The 19883-nt window shown below is 48.1% G+C and overlaps 1 protein-coding gene across 1 annotated transcript; it reads right to left on the reverse strand.

The window, feature by feature from the left end:
- Nucleotides 1-936: 936 nt before the first annotated feature.
- On the reverse strand, nt 937-19366 carry CENPT (centromere protein T). The gene is made up of 13 exons (XM_010007840.1): nt 19342-19366; nt 18709-18802; nt 15479-15612; nt 14129-14162; nt 12225-12367; nt 11093-11515; nt 10110-10316; nt 6910-7086; nt 6018-6215; nt 4534-4663; nt 3200-3337; nt 1915-2019; nt 937-1060 (listed from the first exon to the last, which is right to left on the reverse strand). Exons 1-13 carry the CDS (start codon nt 19364-19366, stop codon nt 937-939), a joined length of 1932 nt encoding a protein of 643 aa, XP_010006142.1.
- Nucleotides 19367-19883: the final 517 nt, after the last annotated feature.

A 19883-nucleotide genomic window follows, 5' to 3' on the forward strand; every position in this document is an offset into this window, starting at 1 on the left:
GAAGCACAGGAGGGTCAACCCCCTGCATGGGCAGGGACACCTCCCACCAGCCCAGGTTGCTCCAAGCCCCATCCAACCTGCCCTTCAACACTGCCAGGGATGGGGCAGCCACAGCTTCCCTGGGCAACCTGGGCCAGGCTCTCACCACCCTCACACCAAACAATTTCCTCCTCATGTCTCACCTCAATCTCCCCTCTTCCAGTTTTAATCCATTCTCCCTTCTCCCTACATGCTCTTGTAAGAAGTCCCTCTAGCTTCCTGTAGGTCCCCCCTTCAGGCACTGGAAGACCCTTACAAGGTCTTCCCAGAGCCTCCAAAATTGTCTTTAAATATCACTTGCTAATTCTCCATCAGATTTAGTTTTACATAAAAATATAAAGCACCCTTTCCCTTTCAGTGCACACCAGTGAGCAGCTGTGCTCCCAGATGGGTTATGACCCACTCTTACCACAAGAGGCTAGACTGGCAAAAGGGCACAAGACCCAGGTTTGAAAGCCCCAGCTCTAGAAAGAGACACAGCAAGAAGCTGCCTGTTTCCCTGAGGGAATCCATAACTTTCCTCCTTTGTTTGGAGCAAACAAGGAGTTAGTATGAAAAGCACCAAAACAGGTAAGTGGAACCAAGTGGAATCCAAGAGGAACATGTGGAACAAGGCCCTGCTGAAGCCTCTCAGCTCACTGGCACCAGCAGCACATGCAGAACCACAGAACAGTTTATTTCTCTGAGCTGTACAAGTATTCAAATGTAACATAAATGCAAGATACTACTTACAACAATGGTTGGTGAGATGCAGGAGGCTGGTATGAGAGCCACAGCACAGCCTGCCCCAGTCCAAGAGGACATCAACTGCCACTGCTGGAGCAGTCCCAAGGGGCACAGGAAGAGCCTGGGCCAGGCTCCTGGAGCCACCCACCTCCCTGCCCACCACAGCCACCTTCATTTGCCAGGGATCAATTTGTTTCCACTCACAGCCACTGGAATCAGGAGCTTCCTGTACTCCAGAGGGAGGAAACGTTCTATCAGCACGTGCAGTGGCATCTTCTCTGTCACCAGCTTTTGTCTTGGTGCAAAGAGAGAAGCAAAACAAAACAAAAGCAGAAAAGAAACAGAATTGTCAGTGAAAAGTGTTTCAATGGCAGCATCAAGTTTTTTCTCCTACAAAGACAAAAAGCAATATTGATCCTTGTGGCAGGAACAGAAATACTGCTCTCAGTCACGAGCCAGGAACAATTCCTGACCCCTTGATAAGGCAGTGGCAAGGCACAAGGACATCCAGAAAAAGGTAAAACAAGAGTTCAGGATCCCCAGACCTGGCCAACCAAACCACTGTGTGTCTCAGCCTGTTCATACTCATTTCAGCACCCCCCTGCCAGGTGGGAACATGAGCATCTCTGGATCAGGACAGCAACAGATAATTCTTTTTAAGCAGCAGCACCAGCTCCATTCACAGACCCACACAAAGCCAATGCCTTTAATCAGATGTGCCCTGCAAAACCCCTCTGTTGACTTCAGTATCCTATCTGAAGCCCTTCCAGTGGTGACAAGGAATAACAACATGGAATAATGGCTCTAAATGAGCAATGAGTGTTTCAGGCCCCACATCGTTTTATGGAGGGACTCCCAAGCCAAGAATAAATCCCTTGTGTTTTGGTCATAGGACAAAGTACATTCAAGCATGAGATGGGGCAGGTCAGAGCAGCAGTGAGAGGCTGAGGACAGTTCATCCAGGCTGGGGTCAGGGGAACATGATCTCTGGGAGAGGCCTGGCCTGCCAGGCTGGTGGCTCCTTGTCCTGCTCTGGAGAAAGGTCCTAAGCAACACTTCCTGCTCGTGCACAGCCAGGCAAGGAAAGTCTTGCTGGGCTATCAAAGCACCACAGACACTGCTACAGGTTAATAACAACCCTCCCTTTACCTTCTCATGAGAACTTCCATGTCAGCCATATCCACTGTCTTCCTCCCTGCATGCTTGGCATAAACTTCCAAATCATCACTCAGTTGCTTGAAGTATCTCTCAGAGCTGAAGGAGGAGTGAGGAGGGAAATCAATCAGGCTGTGAAGGCAAAATGCACTGCAGCTGCTCCCTGTGCAGCTCAGTCTGCCACAGGGAACATCCTTCCAGCCCAAGGAAGAAAGTGCAGCTTCTTAGGCAGACAGTTGGGAAAAAGCTGTGCATCCAACAAGAACCTGTCCCAGAATCCCTCCACATGCAAGAAAAGGGGTTAACACAAGTGAAAAACAGCACTGAGGACTGATTAGACTATTAGCTCTTAGGGTGACGCTGTTTAAACAACCTCCATTAGTGTTCAACCTATAACAGAATGGTTGGAGAGAGTCCAGAGGAGGCCAAGCAGATGATCCCAGGTCTGGAGCAGCTCTGCTCTGGAGCCAGGCTGGGAGAGTTGGGGTGTTCAGCCTGGAGAAGAGAAGGCTCCAGGGAGACCTTAGAGCAGCTTCCAGTGCCTGAAGGGGCTCCAGGAAAGCTGGGGAGGGGCTTGGGACAAGGGCAGGGAGGGAGAGGACAAGGGGGAAGGGATTAAAACTGGAAGAAGGAGGTTGAGGTGAGACATGAGGAGAAAATTGTTTGGTGGCGAGAGCCTGGCCCAGGTTGCCCAGGGAAGCTGTGGCTGCCCCATCCCTGGCAGTGTTGAAGGGCAGGTTGGATGGGGCTTGGAGCAACCTGGGCTGGTGGGAGGTATCCCTGCCCATGCAGGGGTCAGGGATAGATTACTCTTAATATTCCTTCCGAACCAAACCAGCCTGGGACTCGATGCAGAGTTTACTCATGAAAGTCACACAGTCTGTGGATCCAAAAAGCCAAGAAACCTGGATCCAGATGTAACACTGCACAGCTGGAGCAGCTTCACCTTGCCCAGTACAGTGACCATTCTCCAGAGCTCACAGAGTGCTAATGGTATTTATGTGCTGTTAAGGGGAGCAGATGGGGAATGGTGCAATTTGTATTGGCTGGAACAAAGCCCTGGAGCTCCTGGAAGGTCAGACACCCTCCTCACAGTGGCCAAAAGCTCCCAGCACGTTTCTGTCCTTGTGCCTTAAGACCCTGTGTGACTCCCCAGCTGAGCAGGGAGGCTGCCAGTTTGCCAGCCCCACTCCAACAGGTTTGTTATTTCAGGAGAGAAAAGAATGACAAAAAAAAAGCCTACAAAGAGTGGGAGGAGAAGCACTTTGCTGTCACTTACCATTTTTCAACAATTTTGAAAGCTTCTCTGGTCACTGGCATTTTCACATAGTGGCTAAATATCTTCTTTATCAAACTACTTGCTACTCCAGACTCATTTCTTTTCCTCTGTGGAACTGGCTTAGCCCGGAGAGGAGGCCTGTGGGGGAATGAAAAATTCCCAGATGGAATGAACAGACATGGGAGAGGCAGAGAGGATCAGGCTGAGCTTGGGCAAACCTTGTGCTGAATTGGAAGGGGTGAAAACTACCCCAAGTTCCTCAGATCTTCTCCCTCCCAACTCTTCAAGATGCCCACAAGTAGACTGTGTAACAACCCACACAGCACTGCAACCACAGGGGAGCCACTCCAGCTTTCCAATGTTAGTGTAATAACTCACCAGCAAACTATGGTTCTCTCCAGTACATAACTGCAGTTTTCACTGCATCCCTGTCTCTTCAGTCTCCAGGAGTGCACCAGCTTAGATGCATCCACAGGCCACCTCCCACCTGCAGGACACCCTCCATGATATCTGTCTGTGGACAAGACTTACCAGAAGCTCCTCTTTTGACACATCTCCTTCCACAGAACAGTTGGCCACAACAACCTTTTACACTAGCACAAACATTTGGACTAGTGAAGTTTTGAGGGGGCTTGTTGTTGTTGGCTTTTTCCCTTAAACAAGACTTTAAGTCCCACAGGAAACTACTCCTGTTCTCCAACCATCTCTGTTCACAGCAGTAAAGGCACAAGAATTGGGTGTTAGTGCCTATTGCTTCAATAAACAAAATTCTAGAGTCATGGGCTAGAAAATTCCTCCTGGCTCCTGGTTAGTGAAGGGAGAGGCAAATTGTAATGAATTTGGAGTAATGCAGAGGACAGGTTCCTGTTCTGCCTCTTGGTGAACTCCATTTCACAGTCAGCACAAGGCAACCACATACAGCCTTAGGTCCTTGCAGTCAGTACAAACGTGTCATTCCATCTGATGGATGTAACACCATCTGAAGTTCCCACTCTCCTGCAAGGGCCTCTGCAGCCCACACTGCAGATGATGGCTCCAGCATAGCTTAGCAGCTGAAAAGCTCCTGGGAAAAGGTTTTGGTGTTCAGCACAGAAAAATATTGCAGGAATATTCATTGGAAAGGCTCAAGGCATCAGATCTGTTCTGGGAGAGCATGGACATGAGTGGAAAGAACTCTTTATTCAGCTGCTAAAGCAGTGAATGAACTGAAGAGTGGAGGACTGCTTGGCCCCTGCCAGAGCTGCTGAAGCACAAACAGCCGCCAGAGCTGGGCTGGGCTCTCACCCCCCCCTACACCCCCTGCCAGGCTGCTGCTGAAGGTGGCTCATACTTACTTGGAAGCAGCAGGTTTGGCAGGATGTGGAGTGGACAGCCTGGGAGCAGGAGGTTTTGCAGGCCGTGCAGTTGACCCTGGTACCTTGGAGGCTGCAGCACGGACAAACGTGGGTGTCTTCATGGAAACATCTAGGGAAAAAAAGCACCTGAGGAGCTGAGATCTGCTTTCAGAGCTCCTGCAGCACACAGGGCTGAGGCAGCAGGCAGAAGCCCAGCCAGGTGGCAGTGCCACCCAGCCCTCCTCCTGCCACAGAGGCTGGGGGGGGTCCCCGACAGCCTGGGAGCAGGAGGTTTTGCAGGCCGTGCAGTTGACCCTGGTACCTTGGAGGCTGCAGCACGGACAAACGTGGGTGTCTTCATGGAAACATCTAGGGAAAAAAAGCACCTGAGGAGCTGAGATCTGCTTTCAGAGCTCCTGCAGCACACAGGGCTGAGGCAGCAGGCAGAAGCCCAGCCAGGTGGCAGTGCCACCCAGCCCTCCTCCTGACACAGAGGCTGGTGGCTTCCCTGAGCCAGGCCCAGCCCACCAGCCCCTGGGCTGGAGCAGCAGGGTGAGGAACACCCAGGGCAGGGCTGCAGGGGCTGATGGGGGGGTCAACTTAGGCTGCCAAGAAGCTGCAGCCTCTTTTCCCAGAGAGAACTTCAAAGTTCTGCAAGCTGTCTCCCTGCATCCTGCTAAACCAGTGGCAAATTCTTCTGAACACAGGGACAAGGAGATCCTTTCAGGATGTCCTTTGTTTGGTTTTTTATTTTGGGGTGCACTGTGCTTTGAAAGACTAAGACTAGTCCCAAAGACACCCCTACAACACACTCTGGGCATTCTCAAATGCAGCCTTGATCTTCCAAAAGTTACAAGCACTCCTGGGGCAAGAGCAGACGGTCTGAACAGCTGTTTGGAAACAGACACTTCCCCTCACTCTCTGGAAAGCCAACGTATTTTGGTTAACTGGAGAGGAAATATTTAACTACACATTCAAAACAGAAGGTTCTAAAGTAAGTTTGGAGTCATACAAATGGCTGTGGAAAGAGCAGCTCAATGCTGCTGCTCAATGACATGAAGTCAGAAGGAGTCCAAGACTAAATTGGAGGATCTCTCTGTATCACTGTATAGAATCATTCAGGTTGGAAAAGACCTAGGATCACCCAGTCCAACTTTTAACCTAACTCTACTAACCCAGCTCTACCAGCCCACTGCTAAACCACATCCCTGAGCACCCTGATTTTGAAACACATTCAGGGATGAAATAAAAAATCCACTTTGCACTCATTTGTCTACCTGTGCAGTTCCAGAAAGTACAAGACGATCTAGGTCTCTGAACCACCTGATGAGCCAGCAACAATCTGGCCCTAGAACATTGCTGGACTATCTGATGGACTAACCTGTTAATAACATTATTAACCTAACCCATGTTGTTCCTCAATCTGTCAAGAAAGAGCAGGGAAAAACTTCTCCAGCTCCCTCCTGCTGCAATGGTTTGCTTACCTTCACTTGCAGAGTCTTCAGATTCATCCTCAGTAGGATCTTGCAGGTCATCCAATTCAACCATGATAGGCTGGTGCTCTAGTTCCTCTGCTTCCTCAGAATCTTCCTCTAATGGCTCCATCCCAGACTTCTCAGAGGAGGAAACAGCATGAGAATTCCTGCCCAGACTTCCAGCTCCAACACTATCACGCTGACATTCTAGATTTCCAAGAGGAAAAACACTTCACTGAAACCAGTATCAGAGCCCAAATTTCAGAGCACTCTAAGAATGAAACCCAGCTTCCCATTCCCAACAAGCCTGCCACCTATCATATTCCCATCTTAAGGATTAGGATGTCAATACACCAAACTAGAGAAGCTAAAGGACTGGTGAATCCTCAGCTTTTCCCTCTGCTACATCCACGTGTGCAGAGGTCACATGAAAAAATAGAGCACATGGAAACGTGGAGAAGCCCCTGAGATTTGAGTGACATTATTAGCTGAGCTACTTCTAAATTATCTTCCTTTACTCAGACCTAAGTCTCACCAAAGCCTAACTGCAGCTGTTGGAACTCAGAAGAAGCAGCAATACAGAACAAGTCCCTTGGGAGATCCTGATTTGCCAACACATTAAGAAGCTCTCCAAATTTTATCAATCTTGGCCTGATTCTGGAACTTCCACCAGTGAATTTTAATCAAAGATCCCTTCTGCAATTATAAAATACTCAACACTATTGCCAATATAAATTCGTTTTCCATTTGAGCACAATTAATTTGATGTTTTCCCAGCATTTAGCCCAGATTTCACAATGTAGGAGAATTTACAAGTCTCTTTCTCAGCACTGATGCCAATAATGCAGCTTGAGAGGTCCCTGGTATTAGAGATTTGATCAGGATTAGAGCTTGTCCTCACCAGCTTCAGGAGGGCCTGGGTGTTCCACATTGCCTTCTGCTACCCCCTTTTCTTCTGAAGGAGCCATTTCTGTTTCAACTCTGGCCACTTGTTCCACACTTCTCTCTGACACTGCTTTTTTGGTCAGTTCCTTCTCCAAATGTTCAGAATATCCAGCATTTGCACAATGCTCTGCAGCTAAAATAGGAACTTCTGTCATCAGTCTTACCTACAAAAAAGGGCCCAATCTGCCACCAGCACACAGACTGACAACTCAAAGGGACTCCAGGGAAGTAAACTCAGCAAGAGCCACAAGCTATGAGGAAAGGAAGCAGATGTGGTTCCCTTCCAAAAGTTTACAGCTGAGAAATGCACAGCTTGTCCTGGGGTTGCTCTACAGCCACTTCATTGGGGTGCAGGTCAGATCCCAAGGAAGGAACTTCCCTTATCAGCAAGGAGAGGTCCCCGAGATCTGCCACCTCTACCTCTCTTCTCCCTTTTGCAGCTTGTGTGAAACCCCAAATTCTTCCCTATAAGCCTGACAACACATGGAGTTTGTGCTCAGATCCTTCTTCCCATGTCCTCAGGTTTCCTGAATAAATAATCCTGCAGGAGATATTGCATAATAAAAGAGCAGAGCACCCACCAGTAGTTTTAACCATCTCAGACAAGCCTCTAGCAGACAGAAAGAGAAGAAATAACTGGACATGTGATTTGTCATTAACAACTTCAGATACTGAAGAGCACTCAAAATACTCCTTTTTCCCTAGATACTAAATTTATACTCCACATTTCTTTTTACCACATAACTCAGAAACCAAGTGTTATGGAACAGTACCAGGGAATTACCTGCAAAAATCTTACTGGGAACTCTCTCAGTGCTGTCAATTGCTGAAGGATTTGAAAATCCTGGCTGAGCCCAGAAGTCAGGGCTGTAAAAGGGGATTTTTCACACCCTCTCCAGGGACTGGGAGGTTCCACACTCAACAGGACAAGTGCCATGCCCTCAGGACCCCCAAGACCCCATGAAGGGGACAAGGCAATTTGGCCAAAAATGGTGCAAAAAACCAGGAATATCAACCCCACCAAGCAGAACATTGTGCTTCCGGCACCAGAACAGGGATAAATCTTGCCTAAGGTTAAGTGAAATGTTAGCTGGCCTTGTGGGGAGAAAAGGTCAACACTAAACCTGCCTAAGACAGACAGGCACCAGTGAGTCCCACACTACCAGGTCCCTGCTGGGATCCAACAGAGGATACCAGATGCTATTGAGACATTCCAGATGTATTGTGTCCAGTTCTGGGCTCCCCAGTTCCAGAGGGACAGGGATTTGCTGGAGAGAGTCCAACAGAGCCTATGAGGATGATGAAGGGACTGGAACACCTGCCTGAGGAGGAAAGGCTGAGAGACATGGGGCTCTTCAGTCTGCAGAGGAGAAGACTGAGGGGGGATCTAATGAATGTCTCTCAATACATGAGGGCAGCAAGAAGGCAGGACAAGCTCTTGTCACTTGTGCCCTGGGACAGGACCAGGGGCAATGTCAAACTGGAGCCCAGGAAGTTCCACCTCAACATGAGGAAGAACTTCTTTGCTGTGAGGGTGACAGAGCCCTGGGACAGGCTGCCCAGAGAGGTGGTGGAGTCTCCTTCTCTGGAGCCTTTCCAGCCCTGCCTGGATGCCTTTGAGTGACCTGCCCTGGTTTTGATCCTGCTCTGGCAGGGGGATTGGACTCCATGATCTCTGAAGGTCCCTTCCAACCCCTGATACTCTGTGATCCTGGATCATGTACAGGTCTCTTCCCCTGCAGCAATCCCTCCTGCAGTTTGGTACAACCTGCCAGTGCCCGTTGCTCCTCTCTAGCTGCTACACTGACAACTCAGGGAGCTGCTGGTTTGCTGAACAATCTCCTCCAGGCTGCTCAAGGTTTTTCTTTTTAAACTTCTTACATTTCACTCCCACTTTCTTCCAGGCTAAGCAGCCATTATCTTTAGCCATTCAATGTACAGAAACTGCTCCATGGATTTCATTCTCATGAATGGTAAAACTGCTTTTCTCTGCACCTTCTCTAGCTCTGTTAAATTTATTCAGAAATTGAGAGGTTAGATCTGCACACAGCATCAAAAGGTGAGGACAATAATTTCCATGGTGCCACAGTGACCTTTGGTCACCTCTTTCTTTCATCATCACTTTTACATGTCATTTGCTTTCCTGCCCACCCCCCCGGTCTTTGAGCTGCTGCTCACAGAGCTGGAACAATTCTGAGGTGACTTCCATCAACCTCAAGAACCACATCCCATTTCAACTTCACACCCCACAGGTGCATCCAAGTACAGCAGGCCAAAGGAATCCAGAGGGATTACAAAGTGCCAGCCTCACACAACTGTAAGCATAGGGGGGAGGAATATCTGCTGCCCAGTTAACTACCCTATCACAACTGTTTAAAATCAAAGGCTGTAATATTGTGATAAAAAGGCCACATTACTAATTTTGCTGATACACCTGGTACCTAGAAGCAATAACCTCTGGACACTGCAAATATCCAGTTTAAAATTCTAGTAACAAAACTGTTGGTGCTGTGGATTGTTCAGTTTCCAGACTTCCATAAGGTAACTCATTCATGTCAAACTTCAGATGTAATTAAGCCTGGGGAGAGGTAAACCCACATGGCAATGGTCTTATTTCCAGACACTGTTGAAGGAACTATGGGAAAGACTTAAAAAGGATCCTGGAGTCCAGAAAATGAAATACAACAACTAGTTGTTACCTGCTAGTGACAATCTTTAAGGGAGAGCAACCTTGAAGCCCATCTCTTAAGCTAAAAAGCTGCTGGGTAGTGCTGGAGAATGATACTGGCCAACATGACTAAAATAAATATAGCAAAGAATTAAAATGTACACAGAGTGGTTAGCCAGGTGTATTCCTAACCAAGAGGGAGTTATTCACCTTTCCCCTGGGAAGATAAGCACTACCATGGAATTGTCACTGTGAACAAAACAAATGCTAAACAGTGCTCCTGTGCTAACAAGCACATGAGCAAGTCACAGCCTCCTGTTAGAAACCTTGTCTGGAAATGCTCAGAGTCTGATATAACTCCAATTAAATTATCTCCAGCATCTACTGCCCAACAAAATCTTATTTTACTCTGCAAGTCAGCTGAAAAACTCCTTGTTTTAATCAGATTAAAGTCCTCCATTGCCTTGAGCACTGAAACCACGTCTTACCCTGGCTGAAAATCTCTTCCTGCTCCAATTCCTTCACTGCATTAGGCATCTCCTCTTCTGTCTCGCTTACATCTAGGTCTTCAATGATACGGGACACCACTTCTCTCAAATACATGCTGAAAGATCTCTCAGGCTTTAGAGGGAATGGGGATCTCAAATATTTACTGGACCTTCTGGGTGGCACAGAGGAGCTCCATCTGTTAACAGCTAGAGAGCGAGCGCACGGATGCGCCACCAGGACCTTTTTAAACTGAGAAATGAAAAACCAACCAAGCAGAGAGAGAAACACACAGAAGATGCTTTTCCTTTCCCTCCAACAGTTTTGGAAACTCATGTTGTATCTTAAGAACCTGCTGAAAAAGTCCTTTTTAAACTTATTTTTCAGTTCACACCAAGGAGCAGCCCGGCCACCAGCTACCCTTGGTAAAACAGCACAACTGTGGAAGCATTCACCTTTGATGTCCCTGCCCTACAAACTCCAGCACCTTTAGGATACTCTCTCCCTCAGCCTCCTCTTCCTCCCATTTAATCCAGTCCCCTATTCCACATCCTCTACACTTTTCTCCATGTCATCTCTCCATTTCCCCTAGACCTCCCTACCATTGGGCTCTCAGAGCAAGGAACCTTTTCTCTGCTAATCCCTTCCTTTCTCCTTAGAAAACAGCTGGTTAGAGGTGCCCAGAGGCACAAGGAAGGCAAAGGGCACAGACTGGCACACAGGAGGCTCTGCCCCAGCAGAGGGAAACACTTTCTCACTGTGAGGGCAACTGAGCACAGGAACAGGTTGCCCAAAGTTTGCAGATTCCATCGTCAGAGACACAGAAAAGCCACCTAGACACAGTCCTGGGCAACCTGCTTTAGGGTGGCCCTGCTAGAGCACGGGGGTTGGAGAAGATGACCTCCAGAGGTCCCTTCCTACCTTGATCTTGCTGTGGTTTCAGATAATACCTGCTAAGCCCCAAGTCCCAACCCACAGGACTCACTGCCATCCACCGCCTCTTCTGAGCTAGAAAGCTGTTCCACTGGGTTATCCTCCTGAGAATGATCTTGCTGATCTTCTCTCTGGTTTGCAGGTGTTCCTGGAGATACAAGAGTCATTCTACCACCATGCTCAAGGATCAACTCCTCAGCATGTCTTTGGGTCCCTTCCTCATTGGTGCCTGCCTTGGATACCAGGCCCGCCAGCCCTGTTTCCTTTTGAGCTGCATCCAAAATCTTGCTTCTCTGTTCCAAAGTTTTGGAATGCAATAGCTGTGGTTCAGGAGCAGAAAGTTGGTTTTGGTTGGGTTCTTCAACCTGAGGCTGAACAAAGAGCTCTGTGCTATCCAGCACCACCTCTGCATCATTTGTCAGCATGGCTGTTTGCATCCCAGAGGCTGCTTCCGAGTCCACAAGATAGTCCTGTGCTGTGAAGAAAGTTTTGGAAAAGGATTTATTTGATAAACTGTGCAAAGACACACATTTATTACCAGTTCCTACATAATTTACCAGGGTGTGTAGTGACAGGATGAGGGGTAATGGTTTTAAGCTGGAAGAGTGGGGATTTAGGTTGCCTCGTCCTGATCTGGCCTCCCAAATTACACTGGAGTTCTGGGAACACACCTTTAAATCAAATACAGACCTCACTCCCTTTGCTCTGGAGACAGACTGGGAGAGTTGGGGTGTTCAGCCTGGAGAAGAGAAGGCTCCAGGGAGACCTTAGAGCACCTTCCAGTGCCTGAAGGGGCTCCAGGAAAGCTGGGGAGGGGCTTGGGACAAGGGCAGGGAGGGAGAGGACAAGGGGGAAGGGATTAAAACTGGAAGAGGGAGATTGAGGTGAGACATGAGGAGGAAATTGTTTGGTGTGAGGGTGGTGAGAGCCTGGCCCAGGATGCCCAGGGAAGCTGTGGCTGCCCCATCCCTGGCAGTGTTGAAGGGCAGGTTGGATGGGGCTTGGAGCAGCCTGGGCTGGTGGGAGGTGTCCCTGCCCATGCAGGGGGTTGGGACTGGATGATCTTTAAGGTCCCTTCCAACCCAAACCAGTCTGGGACTCTACCAGTTTAGGAACTGCTTTTAAAAAATCACCCTATGTAATCCTCCCCCCAGAAAAAAATGAATTAACAACACAAAATAAACCTTTTCTCTTCAGCATGTTCTGCTCCACTCCCCCTTCAAAAGCTTCCACATCAATAGCTCTGCGGTTTCTCGGCCTCCGGAGCAAGCCCTTCTTCTCCACAGTGTCTGGTGGCATCAAGGAACCAACAGACACACGAAGGGATCTGCAAAAAGAGGAGGAAGGAAGTAATTTTCCTAACTTACACACTCTCTTTTTACCCTCAGATGTCACACATGGTGCCGCTAACACTGAGATTTCCTAAATCCCTTAGCTAGGAGGAATCTGCCCCAAAACCTTGAAGGTCACGTGCCAGTCTGCTTTGAACAAGTAGTTGAAGCAGAGTCACAGGGTGGTGGGGGTTGGAAGAGACCTCTGGAGATCATCCAGTCCAACCCCCTGCTAGAGGAGGATCACCTACAGTAGATCACACAGGAATATGTCCAGATGGGTTTGGAATGTCTCCAGAGAAGGAGACTCAATGAAGTATCACAGTATCACCTAACAGCAGGAGGTGCAGCAGAGATCAGGGAACAGACCAGTTCACAGCCTCCTACCTGAGATGGCTGACATGAGACACCTGGCAAAAGGTCCAGGGAATTTAAAAATTGTAGATAACAAAAAAAACCAACACCAAAATGCAACAAAACGAAGGAAAATAAAACGTCTGAGAGGAAAGATGTCCTCCAGGTTACAGTGGGGTGGCAGGAAGACTTAAAAAACATGTCTAAGAAGCTGCTCAGTATCAGCATTCACAGCCAAGTCCTGCTGTGGGACTGACTGTGAGGTGGGAGCTGAGACAGCACCAACAAAGCATGGGAAAGGATGGATCTCCCTGGATGTGTTTCGCATCAAGAGACACCACGCTCAGCTATATCCTGTCTCTGGGCAGCCCAACCTAAAAAGGGGGTTCAGAGCACTCAAAAACAGGAAGGACAGAATGCAGCCCCATGGAACACCCTGCACAGGCCCCCAGACCAGGGCTGCAGTGACAGCAGTGATACCAACTGCCAACCAGGGCTGGGGTCGTGATCAAAACACATGAAAAGCAGCACAGGAAAACCAGAACTGCACTAAAGACTGACTGCAATAGCTGCAACTGATGTGATGAGTCAGTTGATAGGCTGAAATCACACAGACTCACCAAGGTTGGAAAAGATCTTTAAGATCCTCAAGTCCAGCCTATGCCCTGACACCACCACATCTCCAGACCATGGCACCAAGTGCCACACCCAGCCTTTCCTTGAGCACCTCCAGGGATGGTGCCTCCACCACTTCCCTGGGCAGTCCATCCCAATGTCTACTCGCCTGCTCCATGAGGAAGTGCTTCCTGATATCCAACCTAAACCTCCCCTGGAGCAGCTTCAGGCCAGGCCCTCTTGTCCTGTCACTGGTTGCCTGGAAACAGAGCCCAACCCCACCTGACCACAACCTCCCTGCAGGTAGTTGAAGAGAGTGAGAAGGTCCCCCCTGAGTCTCCTCTTCTCCAGGCTAAACAACCCCAGCTCCCTCAGCCTCTACCTATAAGACTTTCCCTCTCATTCCTTCACCAGCCTCATTGCTCTGTATATATGTCTATAATATATCAGTTAACAGGCAGAAACATTGTTCTAAGGTATATTATATACTGATTTATGGTTGGAAGCATGAGCGTAAAAAAAAGAAAGAGGAGTGATTCTGCTAAGGAGCACCAGCAGCAACACATGCTGGACCAACCTGGGCAGACAGGGCAGAAAAATCTGAGTATCACAAGGTGTGGGGCCTAACACCTGCAAATCTGTCACCAGAGCAGATGATTGTGCCAATATTAAGACATATCTTGAGCAGGAACCCAGGTACCTACAGTTCTTCACAACTCCAGAGGTGATGGACCAAGGCAGACAGAGTTTGGGCAGCCAGAAGTTAAGACATTTGAGGTTGAACTCACCGAGCCAAGACAGTGCTGTCCAACGCTGGCTGGGCTGGGGACAGATTTGTGACACATTAGTTGAGAAATTACACTAAATCACCCTCCCCACCCCAATGGTTCCTCCTCTGTCTAGAGCCAGTTATGCTCCAATCCTCAAGAGTTACATTTTGGTGAGAACAGAATTAGATTACAGATTCCCTTTACAACTTCTTGCCTGTGTTTCAGAACTGGATATTGGAATTCTGATAAGCCATTTCTAAAAGGGTAATCAAACAGTTAATTCAAAGATATTTTCATGCAACACATGTCCTCACTCTCAATAATATTTATCTTACTACATTAACAGTAAGATGCTGGGCTAGGGCCTCAGCCACAACTACCCTCAGCAACCCAAACCAAACAGTAAAGCACCTGGAAGCTTCAGCAGGGCAGACAACTAACACCACGGATGTTCCACAAATCCAAAAGCAGATCAGAGCAGTGGCACAACAGGCTCATAACTAGAAAATACTAGAGCACATCCCCTCTGCTCTCAGAGAGCTGCCTGCATCTCCCCAGAGCACCTGAAGACCAGGGATGGGGCTAAAGACGATTTATTTTTTTTTACACACCCAAAACCATGTGTTTGTGTTCCCAGGACAGTTAAGGACAATTAGTCACAGGGAGATGAGCTTTATGGTGGGATGAATCACTCTCCACTGATGAGATCCCCCCCTAAACTTTCCGGGGACTTCAGCTGCCTGGTGCACACCCAGGGCTGAGGGACTGGGGTCTACTTTGGAGCTCAGTCCCACCCCTGCATCCTACTCCTGCTGCTACTGCCAACAGGGCAGGTAAACCAAGGTGAGGTGTTTGACCTGCCTCTGTCCAACTGCAGATAAACTGAGAGTTATATCTCACAAATCAGCCAATTTCTGTTTCAAGGGAAGACTTGGTCCCATATGAGATTATTTCTTTAATAAAACTGCAAGACCATTTTTTCTCAAAAGGGGACCTTATAACTTATTTCACATAACTGCAACAGGTACACAGCTTGTTCTATTTTCAAGTTTCTGGCACTGAGGGGCAGACAAGGACCACTTCCTTTGGAGACACTTCAAAAACTCCCAGAGCACCAAGTTGGAAAACCAGTCAAGAAGTTATGTACAGTCAGGGCAGAGCTTGAAACTTGGCTCAAAAAGGCTCATTTTACATTTGATAGGAGGAGCTTTGACCTCCTCTGCTACCCCTTTGCAGGTGATACCACAGTTTTGCTTCCAAACATGCAAGTTCCCAGCTGATAAATTACAGAACTCAAACTGCAGCAGATGAAAATCAAAGGAGAGCAGGTGCAGAGCTGAGGAAGGGGATTTCTGGCTGCAGCCTTACCTTGTTGCTGGGGAAGCCTTCTGTCTGCTGCTCTCTCAAACTCAGAAACACTGAGTTTCTTTCTCTTCCTAGTCATATGGAACCTGGCAATGGATGTGTTCTCAGGAACAAGCTCTGACAGCTGCATTTCCCCCCTATCAACACAATAACAAAGACAACATCACACCTTAGTACCCTAGACAGGTTCCTGTAATCTTGCTGACAAGCAAATTAAAACTGTCCTTGCTGCAGCAGAAGGAAATAATCAGTGATTAACTCAGCAAATGCAGGAACACTTCACCCCCTCCTACTAAATCATAGTACATTTCACAAAAAATATCACAACATGAGTGTAGCTTCATAACAAAGAGGGTTGAGGAAGGTCAGACTAGAATAAAGCTTGGAATTCCAACAAGCTCCAGAGCTGTCTTCTCCTGACAGCACCCACAGCAATTAGGTAGGTCAGTTGCTAGAGTGGACATGAACAAGCCATTGTCCTGAAACACTGGGTATCACAAAGCACCCTGGCACATGGAATGGAGAGGGAATATCCCAGTCAAGCATTGGATCAGGAACAGAAAGTCAATTTCTGAGTTGCTTCCATTACTGTGTTCTGAGCATAAAGCCTGAGCATTGGGATTAACCAGCTTGTGATGGGGAATCAACAGAAAGCAGCAGGGAAGGAAATTCCTTGTTTCCCACATCCATGCTGGCAGGTACTACTACAAGCAGGGAAGGCAGAGCCCTCCCACATGCAAGGAAGTTCATATCAAGCAAAGGAAGGCTCTGAGGGAATCTTCAAGAAGACTTAACATTTAAAAAAACCTATTTAAAATAGTTTATAAAACTCTGTTTAACTTCAACAACCAGGTAACACATGGAATATAAAACCCTGCAGAGATCCAGCTGTCTTGCTTTTTTCCTTTAAGAAAGGTTGACAAGAAAAGAGATACAAGTAAAATCAAGAAGGAATTAAAATTATATTGCTTATATTTTTTTAATTAAAAAAACAAAAACAAAAAAACAAGCTGCAATTAGAAAAAACTCAGATGTTTCTTCCTCTATTAAAAAACCAGAAAGATAAAAGCTTGTTTAATCTTTTCCATGACCTGTTTAAGGTTGCTTATAGCCAGTGCAAAAAGTTAAGCTACAAAACCAAAAGAAATCCCATTATTTAGAAGAGTCTCCTTTGCAATGAGCAAAACCACAAACCAGTGCTGTGACACAACTGCATAAAGCAAACTGAGCCCTATCAGCACCACTGCTTTTCTTCTATCTCATACCAAGGTGGAAGCAAACAAACCACACTTCAGCCTCTTCAATTCAATCAGGCCTATTTATTTACAACACTACCAGAAGAAACAAGGGCAACCAAAAAGCAGTAGCAGAGAACTGAAGTGCTTGGACATCAGGCCCAAGCCAGAGTTGATCTACAGATGAGTCCTGTATCTATTTTGTAGCTAATAATCTTTGTACTAATTAGTATTGTGTTACGTTTTAATTATAATTTTAAACATATCAATTATTTTACCAATCACAAACCACTTATGCTGAGGTCAAACCAGGTATTTTAGCAGACTCTTGTGCAATTGACCACCAAAATATGGCTTATGCTGATAACATGCATAACAGTGCATGCACAACAATGAGCTATTCTGGGGAACCCTTTCAACAGTGTTCTGGCTCTGTCCTCAGGGCTGCCCCAAGCCCTGGAATCAGTTGGTCAGGGGGTGTACCACCAGCTGTTTCCACACAAGGAGATACACAAGTCATTCTATAAAGGCTGGACCCTCTTGCAACAAACTCTGGAGACTTCAGCTACAGGGGGACACACTGTGTAGGAGCTCCCAGTGGCCAGGGAGGAACTCCAGGTCTCGCTGGTTGCCCAGCGACTGCACACTTGGATGATGGGAAGGTAGGAGGGGCAACTGGTGATGTATCTCTCTTCATCACTGGAGCTGTTCTTGCGTAGTGATGAAGAGCTGCATTGCTGGGCTTTGCTTTGCTGCAGTATTTAAGTGTTGTTATATTTCTCTTCAGTAGATATTGTGTATTTCTCCATAGTGGTCATTGTGTGACCCTTAACAGCAACCAGTAAAGCCAAGCTAACTTCTCTAAGGAGGGGTGTGTGTCCTTTGTGCTGCCCCTGCCCATTTCATAGAACCACAGGGGTTGGAAGGGACCTCTGAAGATCATCCAGTCCAACCCCCCTGCAGGAACACCCAGGAAAGTGTCCAGATGGGGCTTGAAAGTCTCCATAGAAGGAGACTCCACCACCTCTCTGGGCAGCCTGTCCCAGGGCTCTGTCACCCTCACAGGAAAGAAGTTTCTCCTCAAGTTGAGGTGGAACTTCCTGTATTGTCACTTGGTGCCATTTCCTCTCATCCTGTCACAGGCACCACTGAACAGACACTGGCCCATTCTTGACACCCACCCTGCAGGTATTTATAGATATTAAGCAGGTCCCCTCTTAGTTTTCTCTTCTCCAGACTAACCAGCCCCAGGTCTCTCAGCCTTTCCTGGTATGACAGACGTTCCAATCCCTTCATCATCCTTAGAGCCACCATTGGACTCCTTCCAGCAAATCCCTGTCCCTCTGGAACTGGGGAGCCCAGAACTGGACACAACACTCTAGATGTGATCTCACCAGGGCAGAACCTCCCTTGACCTGCTGGACACGCCAGCATAATGCACCCCAGGATACTATTGGCCCTCTTGGCCACAAGGGCACACTGCTGTCCCATGGATAACTTATCCACCAGGACCCCAAGGTTCTCCATGGGGCTGCTTTCTAGCAGATCAACACCTAATTTATGCTTTACCCACTTGGTAAAGCATAATTTGGCAAAACAGGAACACAAGGTGCTGCAGTTGGTGGTTACACCTCAGCATCATCTGCACTCGACCTGGAGCCTTTGGGAGATCCAAGGGCTTCTATTTTAGTTTCTCTCCCTGACAACCAAAAAAGGGAGGCTTTCACCAGCTGGTGACTCACTGCACTTCCACTGCAAACAGATACCAAAAGTCTGCATTTGAGAAGGGGGAGCAAGCACACACCTGCAGGCCCCCAGTCCCAGTGATTCCTACCAAACTTTTAAAGCTGGAGAGGTATTTCTGAACATCTGACAAAACAGAATCCTGGTCCCTGGGAGAGAAGCAGAGAATCCTGCTCCCCAGTCCCATCACAGGGACACAGGGACACCTGGCCATGTGAAAAATAAAAGTACAAATTAAAAAAAATATATACTTACATGCTAAGAACCCTCTTAGATGGGAGTTCTGATGCAGCTTCTTCTTTTTCTTCATTTTGAAACACCAGGGGTGCCAGAGGTGAAACTTCTGGTTCTGCCAACAAATCAAAACATTCCCTTACCATGGTTCAACCCAGCAAGGATGCCAACATGCAGCAGGCTGCCCATCTACACCACAGTCTGTAAGTTATATTTATTAATAGGCTGAAATAAAGACCTGGTTAAAATGATTGGAATTCTAGCTCCTTGCAAGGCTGTTGTGCACAGTGACAGAGCCAAGGCTGCCAAATTTGGGGTCCCAGGTCCTGCATCAGAGCTGAGCTGCAGCCTGCAAATCCACACACCCCCACACAAAGGTCACAGGCTTCTTGCTCACCAGGGCAAGAGGGTTGAGCAAAGAGGATGTTCAAGAATATTTCACCCATGCAAGACCTGGTCTTTGAGACAGAACTGCCTCACACCACCTCCTTCCACTGCAGCAACTCCTCTTTTAGAGAAACCAGTCACACAATGGCCTGCACTTCTGATCTAACACAGCAGGAACAACAGGCTACAAAAGGGAAGCTCCTGCTCTCAACTCCACCAAAACACTGTCCTTCAGGTCCCTGGTTTTCCTGAAAAAAAGACACTTACGGGTCTGGATGATCCTCATGAGCATGTTCCGTGGTGTGTCCTGGCCCAGCTCAGGGAACACAGTCGGTCTCTGCTTTGACAAGGTGCTTCTGCCAGAGCTGTTCTCCTTTCCTGGATAAGGCACAGCCTGAAGAGAGAAACCACACGTGCAGGTCAAACCCCACACACCCATTAGTGAAGACAAATCCTACTATCAAAAACGTTCATCCTCTGGCTTCTAATACAAAGCTGAGCCACCAAACATCGACCTTCCCCAGGCTGCCCCGGCACGTTTGCTCCTGCAGGGCATGGGCACCTCGTCCTGGGCAGGAGACAATTCCGGCCTGTCCAGCAGTGCGGGGGGTTCAACACACACCTCGTGCCGTGGGCAAGAGCCTGAGGGGCTCGCGGGCCCTGGTCCCTCCGGCCCGGGGGGAACGGAGGACAAGGTAAGGCAGGCGGCAGCGGCCCCGGTCACCGACGCATTCGGGGGTTTCCTCCCATTTCTCGCGTCCGAAGGCAAACGAGAGCACGGGAGCATCGCCGCGCCCTGCCGGGGCCTC

Source organism: Chaetura pelagica, unplaced genomic scaffold, assembly GCF_000747805.2.
Source record: "Chaetura pelagica isolate M959 unplaced genomic scaffold, ChaPel_1.0 scaffold911, whole genome shotgun sequence".
In the NCBI taxonomy this organism is placed as follows: Eukaryota; Metazoa; Chordata; class Aves; order Apodiformes; family Apodidae; genus Chaetura; species Chaetura pelagica.

Excerpts from the sequence above, each read along its gene's own strand:
- CENPT (XM_010007840.1), bottom strand. The coding sequence starts at position 19,366 with ATGCTCATGAGGATCATCCAGACCC. Across the intron at positions 4,664-6,017 it reads TGAAGACTCTGCAAGTGAAG|ATGTTTCCATGAAGACACCC; the intron begins GTAAGCAAACCA and ends TTTTTTCCCTAG. Across the intron at positions 1,061-1,914 it reads ATGGAAGTTCTCATGAGAAG|ACAAAAGCTGGTGACAGAGA; the intron begins GTAAAGGGAGGG and ends CTTTGCACCAAG.